At 42.6% G+C, this 17,300-nt stretch overlaps 2 protein-coding genes across 3 annotated transcripts; one reads left to right on the forward strand and one right to left on the reverse strand.

Moving 5' to 3' along the window:
* Positions 1 to 1,966: 1,966 nt before the first annotated feature.
* On the forward strand, positions 1,967 to 5,539 carry pla2g12b (phospholipase A2, group XIIB). Of its 2 annotated transcripts, none has more exons than XM_037124778.1 (4): positions 1,967 to 2,892; positions 3,417 to 3,505; positions 3,987 to 4,152; positions 4,292 to 5,539. In XM_037124778.1, exons 1-4 carry the CDS (start codon positions 2,295 to 2,297, stop codon positions 4,408 to 4,410), a joined length of 972 nt encoding a protein of 323 aa, XP_036980673.1. In that variant the 5' UTR covers positions 1,967 to 2,294; the 3' UTR covers positions 4,411 to 5,539. The 2 variants fall into 2 exon arrangements, with proteins under 2 accessions (XP_036980673.1, XP_036980674.1); XM_037124779.1 differs by having other exon boundaries at positions 1,969 to 2,892; positions 3,417 to 3,493.
* A 1,132-nt stretch (positions 5,540 to 6,671) lies between these two features.
* Positions 6,672 to 16,141, reverse strand: oit3 (oncoprotein induced transcript 3). Its single transcript, XM_037124136.1, has 9 exons — positions 16,031 to 16,141; positions 12,810 to 13,184; positions 12,594 to 12,704; positions 10,658 to 10,780; positions 10,417 to 10,539; positions 9,492 to 9,652; positions 8,961 to 9,373; positions 7,344 to 7,443; positions 6,672 to 7,188 (listed from the first exon to the last, which is right to left on the reverse strand). Exons 1-9 carry the CDS (start codon positions 16,086 to 16,088, stop codon positions 7,030 to 7,032), a joined length of 1,623 nt encoding a protein of 540 aa, XP_036980031.1. The 5' UTR covers positions 16,089 to 16,141; the 3' UTR covers positions 6,672 to 7,029.
* Positions 16,142 to 17,300: the final 1,159 nt, after the last annotated feature.

The raw sequence follows: 17,300 nt of genomic DNA on the forward strand, positions 1-17,300 counted from the left end.
CCCTTAGTTCCAGTGAAAGGAACATTGAATGCTTCAGGATACCAAAACATTTTGGACAATTCCATGCTCCCAACCTTGTGGGAACAGTTTGGAGCGGGCCCCTTCCTCTTCCAACATGACTGTGCACCAGTGCACAAAGCAAGGTCCATAAAGACGTGGATGACAGAGTCTGGTGTGGATGAACTTGACTGGCCTGCACAGAGTCCTGACCTGAACCCGATAGAACACCTTTGGGATGAATTAGAGCGGAGACTGAGAGCCAGGCCTTCTCGACCAACATCAGTGTGTGACCTCACCAATGCGCTTTTGGAAGAATGGTCAAAAATTCCTATAAACACTCTCCTCAACCTTGTGGACAGTCTTCCCAGAAGAGTTGAAGCTGTAATAGCTGCAAAAGGTGGACCGACATCATATTGAATTCTATGAGTTAGGAATGGGATGGCACTTCAGTTCATAGAATGAGTAAAGGCAGGTGAGCGAATACTTTTGGTAATATAGTGTATCACCACAGTATTTGCTAACTGCTGCTACGTGTAGATTCTGTCAGCTAATAAAGTCAGTTCACAGTAATATCAGCCTCATCAAGCAATAGAATTTGTAGAGTGCCAGTTCAGTTATAATCAGTAGTATTAGTTGGCTCTGCCTGGACTGGGGTCTCAGAGCAGGGAGGTTGGTGTTGGTGTTTTTTAAGGTAGTGGGTGGTGGTGGGGGCTAGCTGGGTAACATGCTAACTTCAATAGATACCTTTGCAGTACAGTATATGGATGACTTTGACATAAGGTCAAATGTTATTTTTCACATTTTGTTAATAAAGTACATCTTTAAACACACGTTCTTACATTTTGCATCTTTAACAGCAACATGACTTAAAGGGGGAGGTTCTGATTTTGCAGACTGGCCCTCCTGTCTGTGTTTTTCTGTAAGTTATGCAGAATTTTACAGTTAATATTGCGAGTGAGACATCTGAGCACTATTTCAATGTTACAAATGTTTGAGGCAAGTCTGAAACTAGCTGCTTTGTCCACTGTTGGATACATGAAAGACAGTCATGTATCTTGTCAGTAATATCTTAATCATATATTAAATATTACTATAGTGGTATTACACAACATGTACAATATCTATAAAATAAATGCAGTGGAATAAAAAGGACTATCTAAAGTGTGGTGAGGTAGAAGTTTAAACAAGGGAAAAAAGTACTTTTCACAAAAATTGTATTGTAACACTGTGACATATGTAAATCCAGCTTTGGGTAATTGTATTTAATTAGTTTGTTCTTCTGTTTGCTTCTTAACTACTGCCATTCTCAAGCCTTAAATTATAAAAGGGCCTCGGGTGTACATGTGGTGTTTCATTAGAGAGGACGTCACTGTGCAGTGAAAGAACAGCAGGGAATCTGACACTTCACTTATGTTGTTTTAGTGGCCCAGGGCAGTCCAATTAGTATTTGTCAATATGAACAACTTCTGCCTTAAGGTTTCACATAGGTTGTGATGTATGTACCCCCTGGAGCTGCTTGAATGTTAATGAATGTGAAAGCAGAAAAAAACCTTTTTCTGTACCTTGCTGTGCGTGAACGTGATATCTGAGAGGTTGAGGAGGATAACAAGCCCCCTGTATGAGACTTGGCAAGAAAAAAGAATCACATAAGTCACAACTGGTATCAGTGAGATAGACCTGTGTTGTTGGACTGGGTCACTATAGGACAAAAATATCAATAAAACAGCACATTACTGTTCAGACACCAGAGGGCAGCAGAGACATGTCAGATGAATAAGATGATCGTCCATTTGTCTCTGCTGAAGTGTCAGTCTATGACCTTTTATTAAAACAGTGAAGATCGTCTGAAGTTTGTGATGTCTTGATAAAGGCCACAGCCTTTGAAAATGCCAGCATTAGATGTTCAGAATGGTAAAGTGAATACAAAGAGAATTTTTCCCTCTGGCCTCAAGTTCAAGTGACTTTTGACTCATAAAAATCCAATTACAGCTCTGCGAATGAAACTGATGACATTACTCATCTGATGTGTTCAAGATTCTCAGAGAATGAGAGGATTAGAGGAATTGTAGACCTTCTCTGGATTGATATGGGGATGACCTTTGGCCCCAACATGACAGGCTGCCTTGCTGTCTGCTGCAACCTAATCACAGGTCAAAGTCTGCCTTCCTGCTGGCAGAGCCTGTAGGAGCAGAGTGTGTTTTTGTCCCTCATTCTCTTCACTCCTCTCACCTTGTTAACACCACCTCTCCTCCTGGGGAGCTTCCTCTGCTCGGATTGTCACCAGTTTCAACACCATGCTGCTTCGGACCGTGGCCCTGCTCCTTCTCTGCGTGTCTGCGGGCATGTGCGCCACTTTAGGCCACTACCAGGCTGAAGAAAAAGAAGACGAGGCCCCTGCTGTTGCTGATGGTGTTGTGGAACCTCCCTCTGTAGATGCAGCTGAAGAGGGTGGAGATGCTAAAGTGGCTGATTCGCCTGCAGCCGAGGAGCCTGCAGCTCATCCCCTCACTGGTGACATTTTACCAGCTGAAACGCTCGCAGCGGATGAGCCAGCAGCTGACGAACCTCAGGTGGATGTCCCCATGGCAGATGGTGCAACAGCCGAAGAGCCAGGGACAGACAGTGATAGGCCTGCTGAAGACAGCCCTGCCGTGGAAGCTGTGACCGGTGAGGCTGTCACCCACGATCAGCCTTCTGAAGAGGAGGAGGAGGGGAATGAAATCAGACCAGTTCAGACAGACCAGTCCCTGGACAGACCCTTGGCACAAGAAGATAACAGTTGGAGCCTCAACTCAATTAGAAGTAGTTTCCAGACTGTGCACGGATACTTTGACTCCCTGGTGGAGCTGGTCGGGGGTAAAGATGGCGTGTGTCAGTACCGCTGCAGATACGGTAAGAGTGAAATTCAAAAATCAAAATAATGTCATGGCACTGAGGGCCATCAGTCTTTCAGTGTCATCTGTGTTCTCAGGAGGTCACTTAGTGAGGTAAAAGTGTGTTAGAGCTGTTTTCAGAAAATACAAATGTTTCTATCAGTGTAGCTGGTTTACAAAAAGCTTTTCAAGTGATAATCACGTCGTCATTCCTTCTGCTGCGACAGTATTTATTTGCTTAGCACACTGAATCAATCCCTCTGCTGTCACTATTTTGTGATCTGAGATAGTTCAATCAGCGCTCAGGCTGCTGATAATGAAAACACTCTGGTTATCAGTCTGAGAGGTGGATGTACTTACAGTTACACAATCAATGCAGATGTTCTCAAACAGAAGTCACATCTTATCTCTGAAACGACACGCAACAAGAACAGAGATATACTTTGGTTCCTTGACTAGGCGGGCATGATGACGTTAGTTTGTTGACACGCCTTCACTTTAGTTGAGGAATTAAAATGCAAATTATCTGGGAATCTTTTTCAGGAGAACTTCCTCAACACCGTCCCAGCTACCAGCCCTCAGAGCCTGACGGCTGCAGCTCCTCTCTGGTTGGATTCCAGGTGAATACTGCTGTAGGTGGCCTGTTCATAACACCACAGCCCAAAGCTACACGGCTAAATGGGTAGTTCACCACGAAATCAAAAATACATATTTTTCCCTTCACCTGTGGTGATGTTTATCAATTGAACTGAATATAATGGAACATGATGGCATTCATTTTTTTGGTGCTCAGAGCAACAAAAACAAACAGGGACATGATTTCTAACAAAGGGACATTGCTGACTTTTTCTAACGTACATGTTTTATTGAGAACCAAAAGCTGGGTGCCACTGAGTTAAGAGAAGGTAGACATCTCTACGACTGATATCTTCAAAACTCAGTAACTCGCACCAAAATAATCTAAATGGATAAACAGCACTCCAGGTGAGAAGAATATGTGTTTTTGGTTTTGGGGTGAACTCTCCCCATACGCCCATACAGTATAACTAACTATGACCATAATAACTGCTGCTGTTTTAGTAAACTGTTCTAACATGTCCCTCCATTTGACAGCTGGACCTGGGGATCCCCGCTATGACACAGTGCTGCAACCAGCTCGACGTGTGCTACGACACTTGTGGGACGAGCAAGTACGACTGTGACTCCAAGTTTCGCCTGTGTCTGCATGGCATCTGCTCGGATCTTAATAAGAGTCTGGGCTTTGTGAACCGAGTACAAGGTGAGATATTTGCACACATTTTTCCTTTCTCTCCCATGTGTACTGTGGAAACTGAGGTGTGAATATGACTGCCAGAAATAAACTCACTTATTTGTTACTCTGCCCTCCTCCTCTCTCTATTTCTGTGTGTTCTCCTCAGCCTGTGAAACGATGGCCGACACTCTATTCAACACAGTGTGGACTCTGGGTTGTAGATCCTACATGAACAGCCAGAGGGCAGCGTGTGTCTGCGAGGGAGAGGAGAGGGATGAACTGTGACACACAACACTATGGACTCCTGGGTGCTTATGCTATATATTTATAAGCGTTTTCATGAAACACAAGAAAATTCATATGAGCCCTCTTGAGACTTTGAAACTGGGACTTAAAAAACACCTAAATGAGGAATGCAAAAACAGTTTCTCGGGTTTAATTCAGCGGCAGGACTAACAGGTATCTGGATTTGACTTTCAGAAACTTCATTAATTGCATATGTATGTGATACACTCAGAACTCCATTTCATTTCTTTTTGGCCATTTATTAGGCCTCTATGACTCCATTACCATAAATTAGTTTGGTGACTTCAAACAAAGTGCATGATGTGAGGGATGCTGCAGTTGGATTCATTTCCTCTGGATAGAAACACACAAGGTAATTACTATGGTGCACTGCCTATCTGTTAATTCTGTTAATGTCATGTAAATGTAATGCATATTACAGCTACAACGACTGTATCTGAGGTAAGTTATTAGCCAGCTATTTGATGTTTTTTGTGAGTAAATGTAACTGATTGCAGTTTAACTGACACGACTAACTCTAAATGAATTGTCAGAGCGATGAAGCGGATGCATATTTTCCAGTCACGGCACCCTGGTGTCTCTTTTCCACCTCCCTGGAATGTGTGACGTGCTCGCCACCGTCGATTTCACTGAGCGAGTGAATCATACGACTGTGGATGTTCCACATGTATTTTTTAAGTCAGTGATGTGGTGTTAAATAGTCACAATTTTCTATGAATCCACTAAATCTGTAAGCTGCGATCAAGGCTGGGAAAAGCCTCAAACCGTGACCTAGAAAAGCATCCTTCATGCTGTAGTTGTTACAAATGAACTGTGGCCCCTCTGAATGATTTCTAATAGAAATGCCATTCACTTTAATGTCAGTAAATTGTGCTGCTGGGCAAAGTGGCAAAGACACAAACTGGGATGTATGAAGCAGAATTCAAGTGAGCTACAGCTCTGTGACTGACACTGGAACTCACTGGAGTGAAGAAGAGTGGCGTGTATATGTATATATACTGTCAATATGCATGTTTATCTGTACAACACAACAGACTGCTCTGTGTTTATCTGTTTGGTGTTTCAGATGCCAAATAAACTGATGCAGTCAGTTCAGCTTTAATCTAAATGTTACTTTGTGCAAATGTATTTTTTGTAATCCTGTCTCTCATGGCATTTTTCTGGCTGTTTGTGTAAATGGCAGTGGTAGAAAGTAACCAAATACATTTACTCAAATGCTGTACTTATGTACAATTTTTGGGGTACTTGTTCTTTACTACTTTATATTCTACTCCACTACAATTATTGCACTTTATGCTCCAACTCATTTAATTGTCGCTTTAAGTTACTAATTGCCTTGCCGATTTAGATCAATAATACAAAATATAATAAAAAAAATGAAGTAATATTAAAGATTATGATAAAGCTTTACTGATCCCTGAGGGAAAAATCACAAGATACTAAGAAGGTAAACTATATATTAAAGTGGTTAGTAGCTTTAAATAATGACCCTCAAAATCATTTTGATGGTACAGTGTCTTGTGACAGTGTGAATGGTGGCTCCGTCTCAGCCACCCTGCCCCCCCATCACCTCACATTGTTGTGACGCTATGATTATTTGTTCGCAGTTATCACCTATAGTACGTCTGACAAATTGTTACAGACCTGCGATTTGTATTTATGACAGTGGTGTGGCCAAATCATACAAAATGCCAGTTTCTACATAATGTTGCTTTAAGGATGTTGAATAAATTAATGCATAGTAATTGTCATCCAATAATATACATTATTCTGAAATGTTCCATGAGAATTTTGACTTATGGTACTTTAAGTATATATGATGCTAGTTATTAGACTAGAGCTTACCTAGATTTAGTATTGGGGCTGATACTGATATATAATTAAAAAAAAATACTATATATATATATATATATATATATATATATATATATATATATATATATATATATATATATATATATATATATATATATATATATATATATATATATATATATATATATATATATATATATATATATATATATATATATATATATATATATATATATATATATATATATATATATATATATATATATATATATATATATATATATATATACACATTTAACTATGATATCAATATATATACACATTTAACTATGATATCAATATATTGCCCAAAATGCACACACCATTTGCAATCATCCCTAAAATGTGGCCTTTCAAACACAGATACGTAATGGTGGCAGGATGAATGACAGTTAACAATAAACTTTATTGAATGAACTTGACATCAGTGCACTGAAATAGTAAACTTAACTGGAAATGTAGTAATTATCATTTACCCTGAACAGCTTTTTATGCATTATAATCTCCACAAATAAGCGCCATCTGTGCATACTGAATAACATATGGACAAAACTGATATATCTTTGATAAGCCAACCTACTGTAGGCTGTTAGTTTCAGCCAACTGATACATCTGTCAGTCTCTGATATACATGCACTACTTTTACTTGTTACAGAGTATTCCTACATGGTTGCACTGCTGCTTTTACTGAAGTACAGGATCTGAGTATGTCTTCTGCCTCCAGCACATAGCTTTATTCGAGCATCACGGCTCAGGCAGGATGAAGATGGGGCCTCCACTCAGTGTGTGCTGCTCCTGAGGTTCGCTGGTTCGAACCTCTCGGCGGACACGCCCTCGACAGTGCTGAGCACAGCGGGAGTCTCCTGCACCACATACCAACACGTGGCAGTGGAGGAACACTTGCTGTGAAGAGACAAGCTCATTTTTAGCAGAGATGGAGCGGTGCATCATCGCAGACAAAGCTAATTCTGTAATGGCAGTCGTTACGGTATAGTGTTACATAGACATAAGCCCACACACACTTGCCAGCTGGCTCCCAGCATGCCTTGCTTACTCACTCGGTTGTCCTTGCCGATGAACTTGAAGACAGGGACCTGGTAGTGCTTAGAGAGCTGGTCCTTCGATGAGTACTGTGTCACAGTTTCATCAGAGATGCACCTGAAAAGGAAGCCAAAGGGGGAAAACGGAGTCATGCATGCGAGCAATACCTCAACACAGTACTCAGTGATCCATTTATAGTTCTAACAAGCCTTTTCATCAAGGTTAGCTGCCCCGAAGCCCTGAAACACTACTGTATGTTTAATAGGAAATTGTCAGAATAGGTAATAGCCCTGCTCTGATGGCGTCCCGGGAGGAAATCTCACTCTGGGCTCAGAGGAGAAATGGTCGGCCAAAAGTGAGTCTTCACCAGATAATAAGATTCATCTGTGTTTCGACTTTTGTTTTGTTTTCACATAAAGCAGAATCTGACATTTCCTTGAAAGAGTGGAGAGTTCCTGTCCTTTAACTGTCAAGCAGCTGATGCCAGAGCTGTGTGGAAACTCAACAGCTGGGTCTGTTCCTGTTGACATTTATTATACAGTCCGTTCATGTTGCGGGACCAAGTGCGGGTTAGGTGTATTAATATTAACAAGACAGCGTTCTGCAATTTCCATTGTGTGCATGAACAAGACACCCCAACTACAACAAAAGCCCTCTCTTAGTTCTAGTAGTATCTACCCATGCATATACAGTACGGTGCAATTCTGTTTTTATTTGCCCAGGTTATTTTTTATATCTGTCACTGACATTTCTGCCTCTTCCCCAACACAATGGAGGCGAATGGAATTCCATCAGTGGAGCTCACATCTTGGATAAATGACATTTAAAAAATGTATTAGCCACATATGTCTCCAGAAATGATCCTCACAGACTATGGCGGCATCTGAAATCCAAAGACCTCACTGTCAAAGGTTTTTATTGAAACGTCTTTCTTATAAATAAACAGCGTTTATGAAAACTGATGGCAGTCTGTTCTGTGAATAGCTCAGTAACAGGGACTCTGCTTCTGGATAAGCTCATTGCTGCAGAATGAAACTGTCAGTGCTGTCAGTACCACAAATAAACTTCCAGCCATCACCACTGAACTGGGGTGAAAGAGACAGATATCTTAGTCTTTTTTGCATGGCTACAAACCGCTCAAGGTTTGTGATGAAGATGCTGACTGATGATTTGTGTTTCAGTGAGTCTGGATTCTGAAGTCTTTGGTGCTGAGTGGTCACTGCTATACCACTCCACCATCTGCCTACCGTCCCATCTTGGGCCTGGCCTTTTCTGTTGATATCATGTAGACTATCTGTAATTAACACTTTTTGTTTTGGTCAGCTACAGTGGGTGCTTAGTATAATTGCTGTTGGACCTTGGAGGGGGGATGAGCTCTACTGAATGCAATATAATACCTTACTACAGTACTGCAGTGGAGTACAAGTACATCTTTATACAACTTTTACTTACAAACTCAGATACTCTCTACCACTGACTTTAGCATTACGGGGCAGCAAAAGCCCGTTCATTTAAAAACGTGATGGATATTCTGCTCCAGCGAGGCGCCTTTCTGGTTGGCTTTTTGCATTAGGCGCGCCATCATGCAGCACAAGACGTGACATTAAAATGTTACTTCTACACTAACCACTCACCCGTCTTTTATGAGGTAATACTTGAGCGCCTGGTCAGCCTTGGGCCCTGGCGTGGCGAAGCAGCTGTCCACCAGCGCCGAGAGGCCCTCCACTCTCTCCTTAGGCTCCACCCCGAAGAACAGGGAGTCATGCAGTTGGAGCTGGGGCGGGGTGCGGTACGGCTCTGAGAATTCTGCGCTCTTGAAGAGCTCCAGGGAGAAGGGGAAAACACCCTCACTGTGGCCTGCCAGCTCCAGGGCTGAGCTTCGCGGACTTGCCTGGTATTCGTCTGACACCTGATATTCCCTGGGGAACTCACAGGTGACAGGGAGCACTAACTTGCTGGTGCGGACTATCAGGTCCCCGCTGCTGCCTGGGCTGCTCCTAGGAAGGCCTGTCACCAGGTTGGTGCCCACAATCTTGTCATCTGTCACCTGGGGGTCAACAGTCAGTTTGCAACGGTCACACAAGCCACTGGAATATAGCGCTTCGATAATGAAACATTTCTCCAGGCCCCCGAGCACGTTCAGTCTAAAAATCTCAACCTCTGACCTCCACCACTGTACCGCAGGTCTTGAGGCTGAAGCTGAGGTTGATGTGTGTGCCATTAGAGACACCGCGACAAGATGAGTTGGACAGGGAGAGCTCCAATCCTCCTACAAGGTCCTTTGGAACTGACACGATAATTAAGCTGGGATCGCACTGGACTGGCACTGCCGGAAAGAGAGGCAAAGCTATAAGACCCATTTTTTCGTGGCACAAATCATGAAACAGTGCATGGATTCAACAACAAAGAGCAGCAAAGAATCATCCCACAGTCATGTGATTAGATGGATACATGCCACGTAATCTGTTTGTTGGCTAGAATCAGAGAAACCAAGACAATGCGGCACTAGAGGAAGATCTGGGTCCTTTTTTTTTTTGACAGGCAAGACATTTTTAACTAATCTCTGAAAATGTTTGACTAATTAACTGAATCATAATTGAGAAAGTAATCAGCATAAATGACAGGATCATGAAAATAATCACAGCAAATGTGAGTGTGTCTTTGGTTTTAACCTCTAATTTGGGGATGTCGCCTTGGACCGGGCATTTTAGACTTTGTCCTGTCATATTATATAAAAAGCAGTTCCCAGGTAGTTGGAAAAATAATCATCATGAAGCCGTACTAAATATAGCCATTGAGGTAAATAGTCTGACAGGAGCATGTGTTTTCACCAGGACTGTCTCATCACTTAAACCGCAGGTCTGTAGAAAAAAGTACTGGCCAGTCTAGTAATTCACTGATCATGAATAACATGATTGATCAATGGCTGATTAAGGATCCTCTCTTTTGGTCAAATCTCCACTTTCTTGACCATCAGTTTGTGTATTTATGCAAGCATGCATCTCCGTGTCAGCTTGCCTTGCTTTCTGGCTAATTAACTTCAAAGTATTTCAACATCCCGTTCACGCACTAACACACACTGGTACACACCCTCACATGTGTGCTGATCCTCTCCCAGCCTCAGTCCTCTGGGACAGCTGCATTTATAGGTGTCCAGCAGCAAGGAGCATCCGTGACTGCAGCCTCCATTGTTGACATGGCAGCCTGCCGTCTCTGCACGAGACCACACAGCGAAAAGGAAAAGATGAAGCCCACCCTGTTGTTCCATGGTTTAACTGAATCTTCACAACATTGACTGGATTGTCATATAAATATCTGAACACGGGTGTACCTCTGCAGCTGTGTCCATCCTTGTCCATCACACGGCCCCGCCCACACTCACAGCGCCTGGAGCCCTTGGTGTTCACACACACCTCTGCACAGCCGCCATTGTTCTTCTCACATTCATTCACATCTAAATATAGGACACACACCACACCTGGGTCAGATATTAATATCAGATCGGTCCTGTTTTAATCGACTCCACACGGTGAGATGGGTGGAATTTATCACCCCAAGGCAGTTCTCTCAGAGCTCTGGAGAGGATGATGATAAATCCACTTTAAAGGACTTTAAAACTGCATTTTTAACACTGAGAGGAATGGTAAAGAAATAATGAGGGCTGGAATAAAAGGTGGGACAAAAGTGAGAGTGCAGAGTGAGCAAGGATGAAGAAGTCATTTATGAGACAGGGAACGCCAGACTTGGTTGATGGCTGAATAATGAGATAATGGCACTTCTCAGGCTGTCTAGGTTCCCGAGGTTCCCACAGCATGCCTTGTAACCCATCATTAGGTGTACCCTCCGGTGTACCACACACACCCACACACTCAAACTTTCACCTTGAGGAGAGTCGTCAAATACAAAAGCTTTCAATCTTCCCGTCAATAGCTGCTTCCTTGATCAGGCTTTGCACTCATCCTTCCCATTTTGTGATCCATCTTATCATTGAGAGGATGTAAACACATCCTGTTTACGGTTCAGGAGAAGGTCACAAAGACTAGGTGGAATGACTGAAAAAGCAGTCATTGGGCTGTGGTAGGTCTACAGTACACTAGAGCTGTGTACTTTGTGTTTTCAGTGTGTGTAGAATAAATTACTAGCAAGCCAGCAGAGAAGTTCAAAAGCTGGCAACAGTTTGACAACTTTTTGAAACAGTTACCTGAAGGTCACAAATAAATGATTGATATAGCTAAACATAAGTGTTCAACAGTAGAAATAGCTAATGTAACACATAAATGGTCCAAATGGTGAGCAGAAGTAACAGACAGACCTTTGACAGTTAGCTTAAAGTAGTAGTTAGTCAAAAGTAGTGGATACCTGTAAATGGCTTAAGAGAGAGTTAGCTTAAAATAGACTAAACAATCTGGAGAGGAATGTATAAACAGTTAAAAGTGAAAGTAAGGGATAAGTGGATGAAGAGGCACAAATGTTGCCATCTTAAAATGTCAAGACAATGGACCAAACTCATGTGGCGGCCATTTTCTTGTGACATCACACTCAGGGTGGGAAATTAATTGTTACATTGAACGCTAATGTTATCATTAGCTGTTGTTTGACAAAGAGATAATGGGTTCTCAAATATGTTTTTACCTTGAAATATAGGCAAAAAACCCCTCCAGATTTTCACTTTCATCAATCAGAAAAGTTTGGAATAATAACAATGAGTCCGTTTTCCCACATTTATAGGACTTTTGAATCACTCAGTGCAGGATGTCAAAGCAAAATGGCCACCGTGTGAATATGGTCTATGGTTGGAGCGAACGGAGTGGGAGATGCAGCTGAACGCTCCAGAGGAGGATTGCTGAAAGCTGCATGATAAACTACATTATTATTGTTGGCCTGGTGCAACAGTGAAGTTAAATATAATCAAATCTAAGTGGATCTTAGTTGGAATCCTTTTTTGTCAAACTAATGTTTAGATTGAACACTTAGGCTTACCCTCCTTATTATGACTCACAGACAAAAACTTACATAATACAAATGTCATTTTGAAACAGAAATGATGAATCACTTGATGCCATTATCATATTTTGAAGATCCCATTAAGTCAACCAGACATGGATATCTGAGTAGCCTTAAGACAGCTTATCCAGAATTAAGAATGTCAAAACAATGAGTGAACATACTGCAAATCCAGGCTGACTGACTCGCATATTCTCTTCTTCATCACTGTCTGTTGCTCAACTTATCTGCCCCCTCTCTTCCTCCCTCTCTGCCTGTCTCACCCAGGCATGTTTGTCCGTCTGGTCCCAGGACAGTTCCAGGTGCACAGCGACAGTCAGACTCAGGACACAGGGGACCTGTGCAGTCCACCTCATCACAGATATCATAGAAATCTGCAACACACACACACACACACACACGCACACATATGAACACAGCGATAGAGAGGAAGTAACAGGATGAACTAACATGTTGACTTTATAGACCAGCTCACTAACGGCCACAGTAAACGTGGAAGCAGACTGAGGGTCGGGGCAGGCGGTAGACAAAGTATCCTCCGCTGCAGGCCTTCACATCCACACTGGCGCTCCACTGGCAGCAGTTGTCGTTGAAGCTGGCACAGACGGGCAGGGTGACGATGCCGTCGCGGGGCTGAGGGTGGCTGCCGTTGAGCCAGATGGGAGCGTGGGTGCCACAGTGATTCTCGGGGATGCAGAAGGTGGGCATGGCGTCTCCAGCCATGCCAGTGAAGCGGTACCATTCTCCAGACACGTGGCTGTCACACAGGGGCACGGCAGATGTCCGGTTGACGTGGAAGTCCGTGTTCCTCCACGGTTCATTCAGGCTGATGTAGGCAGAGCAGGGGTCCAGGGCTGAGGCACAGATCAACAAGAAGATGAGCCAGAGAAGGAGTCTGTATAGATAGTATAGTAGTAATAGTATATGTATGGAGTCTAAAAAGGGCAACATGGCTCCGATTATCTCAGAACTAGTTGTTACTTTTCAGTTTACAACTGTAGGCCTCGTTCAAAATATTTGATAGGGTTACCAAACGCGATGCCTTGACAAAAGTTAAAAGGTTCACCCAAAAATGTAAATTCAACCATTAACTACACACCCCCAGTGCATCTCTAGTGCTTAAAGTGGTAAAACAGAGCTGCAGTATGAAGTAGATGGTGACTTGCGGTCTGGAATGGCTATTTCACTTGTAATACCGTCAGCCTATGCTGCAATGAATGGAAGACGTTTTCTTCTATAGGAGTATCATACAGTGGTATTGCTATTTTTACCAATCAGATCTCCCCATAATACTGCATCATTATGAAAAGGTCAGTTCACCCAATCATGAAAAGAAACTTCATCTTCTCACTTTATTCCTGCACAGCCACGCAGATAGTTTTTCTTTCATCACTCCGGGGTTTTGAAATCTCTGCCTCCACATCGGTATAACAGGTTTCTGGTGCTCTCAGAGATTAAAAATAACATTGAAAAAGGATATTAAAATCCCCATAATGACCCTGATGTGAGACTGATCAGGGACCATTGCCGTGTGTCTCCCGACCTCACTACCTTGGGGCTTGAAACGCAGACGTTTCAAAGACCACATACCTGCACGGCGGGGAAGTGTCCCTTCAGCATTGCTGTTAATTCAAGGTGATGACGTGGCTTTGGCTTTTAGTTTAGGCGTTTCATGTTGTTTTTTGTGCTCTTATACTCATGTGTCATGATCGGTTTTTATACTTCCTGTGTTTGTGTCTTTTCCAACCGATTTTAACTCCCCTAATTAGTTTATCCCGTCCTTTATTAGTCTTCTTGTGTATTTAAGACTGTTTTTCCATCAAACTTTGTCACTTTCTCTGTTTTTTTGTTTTTTTTATATCTGTCAACAATCCTGTTTGATTTTGCTCTTGGAGTCTTGATTTTAGTCAGCTGCTTTGTCATCATCTGCCTTTTGTAAAAAACATTTTTCAATAAAGCTTTTTTTCGTTACTTCTACCTGCCTGCTTGGAGTTTTGCACTTTCCTTAACACAGTTAGTTGCATCAGGAAAGGTTCCAGTTTCTGCTCAGTTAATTGACAAGCACTATATCTCTCACCCCCTCCACGTACTGTACATCTACACTGGCCACTTGAGTAAACTTGTTACAATGAAGCAAACCTTTTGACAAGATAAACTGCAACACAAGAGTCGATTTCAATTGAACTAAAAGCCAACAAGCCATCCACCAGGAACCCTTTATCCGACACGTTCTGTCAGCGGTGACTCTTTTCACTACAGCCAGCTCTGCAGAATCAGGAGAACAACTGAAAGGGCGGAGTAAACAAAGTGCAGCAAAACAATCAATAGTCTCTCCCTCACTTCATGCCCTCTCAAAGATGTAATTAAGAGGTAAATGTAAAACAAAAGGAAAAGGAGAAGTTGTGAGGGATGACGGGGGTTGGTCGAAGCTGGCACTGGTTTTAATCACTGACAATCAGCAGGGATGAAGACATGGCAGGAGGCCGATCAAACAGTAAAGCATCTTCAGTGACGGGCTGGAGCCAGGACACATGACAGCTGACAACGACCACCATAACACTTTACTGGGGCAGTAACCACCAATGTAACCAAACTCCAGGCTTTCCATTTAGTTGGATTGCTCTTCATAAAAATCTCCACTTTTATGCTTTCCCGGAACATGAGCGAAAAGTGCTTTCTGCGTGACGCACAAGGTCACGTCTGCTCTCACGTGAACATGTACTCCAAAGAAAAGTGAACTGACTGCTCTCTGGTTCCTGGAAGCTAAGAAAAAAATACTAGTGTGGACTTATATCTTAATCATAAATGGTGTCACCAAGCACATAATTTGCACCCTCCGGCCACTAGTCCATGTTGTCACTATCTGCTGCTCCGATAACAGCAGAAGGATCAGACTGCAGCCCGGATCCACTGACAGCATAAACGACCAGTTTTGGAGACGTACGACTGACCAGCTGCGTTGCAGCAGAGAAGGGGCAAAGGACATCGCTGACTCATACGGGTGTATGGTAATGGGAGCATTAAATCTTACAGATGGGACTTGAATAACTTAACACTGCCATTAAGGGAACGTGGAGCCGCGCCTGACCAGCCAGACTCCAGCCACTTCATCTGGACGGATGAAGATGGGAAACCACAGTAAACGGTGTCCAGCCTCATAATATGTAGCTTATGTTAAAAGACAAAGCTGGCCATAGTCTATATTTGCTTAAGGTGTAGAGATCATCCTGGGAGGTGGGACGACCTGTTAAAAACACATCCATCAGGCACACTGTGAAGCACATCCAACAGCCTGCTGCCAAAAAAACACAATATGGCTACAAATGTGTGTTAATCCGCCAAACATGGGCTGAAAGTTACAGTGCCCAGCTGTTTAGGGAAATTACTACGCCTTTAAAAAAAATAAGAACAAAAGAAAGGATATTGGTGACACATTTTTAAGATTTACATCTTCAGTAAAAATAGACTCGGGGCTAAATACAACAAATAGAGCAGGAAGTCAGAAATGATTAGAATATGGATTCAGACGTCGTTGGTTTTGGTCTTGTTGACAATGAGTACTCTTTAATGTGTAGTTTAAATGAGTTAAAAAGACACATTCAAAACACAAAGTCTCTGCTGGAAAATCCCTAGAATATGTGTTAATATAAAAAGGTAACTCCTCGTTTTAGGGAAAAAACACACAAAATGTTACACTCACCCACACCTGCAACTGCAAGAACCTCCTGGAGCAGACTGACAATCACCCAAAAAACCATGATGTTGATCTCCGTGTTGGATAAATGATAGTCCGAGCTCAGGCCAGAGTTTAAATGGGTGTGTAACTCCTCTGTTTCACCCGTAGGGTAAGCCTGTCTTTAATAGTCGCCTGTTATCTGTCACATTGTTGTGTCCTCACCTTGACCCCTTAACCCTCGGCTCCCCGAGTCCAGTGACAGGACCATCCTCCTATTGTTTCAGACTGGACAGTCTTCACGCTCTCCATCCTCTCACACACAACATTAACGGAGACCTGTTGTGCTTTTTTTGTTTTTGTTGTTTCCTTCAGTGTTTTATATAGGTTATTGTGCACATAAAAGGTCTTGAAGGTTTAAAAGTTGTCCTGCCTTTTAGTTCTGTGACTTCTTCACAGCGTCACCTTGTCTTACATTAACATAACTTCTGACTGTATTCACAGTAGAAGTGACTTGGAGCTGAAAACATGACTGAGCCGACTGAAGACATGGTGAGCAGTGCTGGCTCAGGCGTGTATGAGCTGCCCAATCAGAGCAGACTGGGTAATGGACCTTAAAGAGACAGGAGCGAAAACAGAGCATTTCAGACAGAGGGTGAATACAGAGCTGCAGCACTGGACAGTATGAAAAGACTGTTTTTTGTTTTTTGTTTTTTTTTGAGAATTAAAGCAATGAAACTGCTCTAGTAGTAACCCAAAGTAAAATGATGAAGCCTGAAAATGAGCATAATATGTATCCTTCCCAAACATCATTATTTTGTTGCCATCACGCTGAGGAAAAGTGTGATTTTTGTCTTTCGATAATGTCACAGGTATTTTCTTCTTCATCCTACCTGATTTAGCGGGCGTGTAAAACCGAGCGATGATCTAATCTGCAGCAGTAATAAACCCATCCGATTAATCTGTCATGCTGAAGCAGCTTTAACTTGGAGGCGACGGCGAGGTTTGCTCACTCAGGATTTACAGCAGCCCCTTAACTGAGGACACGCTGTGCCAGGAGAGCGAATATGTTCTCATCTAGCTCATTACCTGACCACTAGTACAAGCCAGAAAATGTCCAAAGCTGGGCTCCTTCCATTTAGAAACCGCTCTGACTAACCTGACGCTTGCAGTTTTTGTTTCTTATATGTAATTAAATGAGTGGAGACATTAATCCAGGGGGCTGTTAGGAGAAATGAGCTGGAACATGCCACTCTACTTTGGTGATTGCTCCAGGAAATAAGAACCTGTTAAGCCT

This window comes from Acanthopagrus latus, chromosome 15, assembly GCF_904848185.1.
Source record: "Acanthopagrus latus isolate v.2019 chromosome 15, fAcaLat1.1, whole genome shotgun sequence".
NCBI classification, from domain to species: domain Eukaryota; kingdom Metazoa; phylum Chordata; class Actinopteri; order Spariformes; family Sparidae; genus Acanthopagrus; species Acanthopagrus latus.

Coding starts and splice junctions, on each gene's coding strand:
- pla2g12b (XM_037124778.1), top strand. CDS start 2,295: ATGCTGCTTCGGACCGTGGCCCTGCTCCTTCTCTGCGTGTCTGCGGGC. Junction 3,506..3,986: donor GATTCCAGGTGAATACTGCT/GTAGGTGGCCTG, acceptor TCCATTTGACAG/CTGGACCTGGGGATCCCCGC. Junction 4,153..4,291: donor CTTTGTGAACCGAGTACAAG/GTGAGATATTTG, acceptor TGTTCTCCTCAG/CCTGTGAAACGATGGCCGAC.
- oit3 (XM_037124136.1), bottom strand. CDS start 16,088: ATGGTTTTTTGGGTGATTGTCAGTCTGCTCCAGGAGGTTCTTGCAGTT. Junction 10,540..10,657: donor GGATGGACACAGCTGCAGAG/GTACACCCGTGT, acceptor GGTCTCGTGCAG/AGACGGCAGGCTGCCATGTC. Junction 9,374..9,491: donor CCTGCGGTACAGTGGTGGAG/GTCAGAGGTTGA, acceptor GTTGACCCCCAG/GTGACAGATGACAAGATTGT.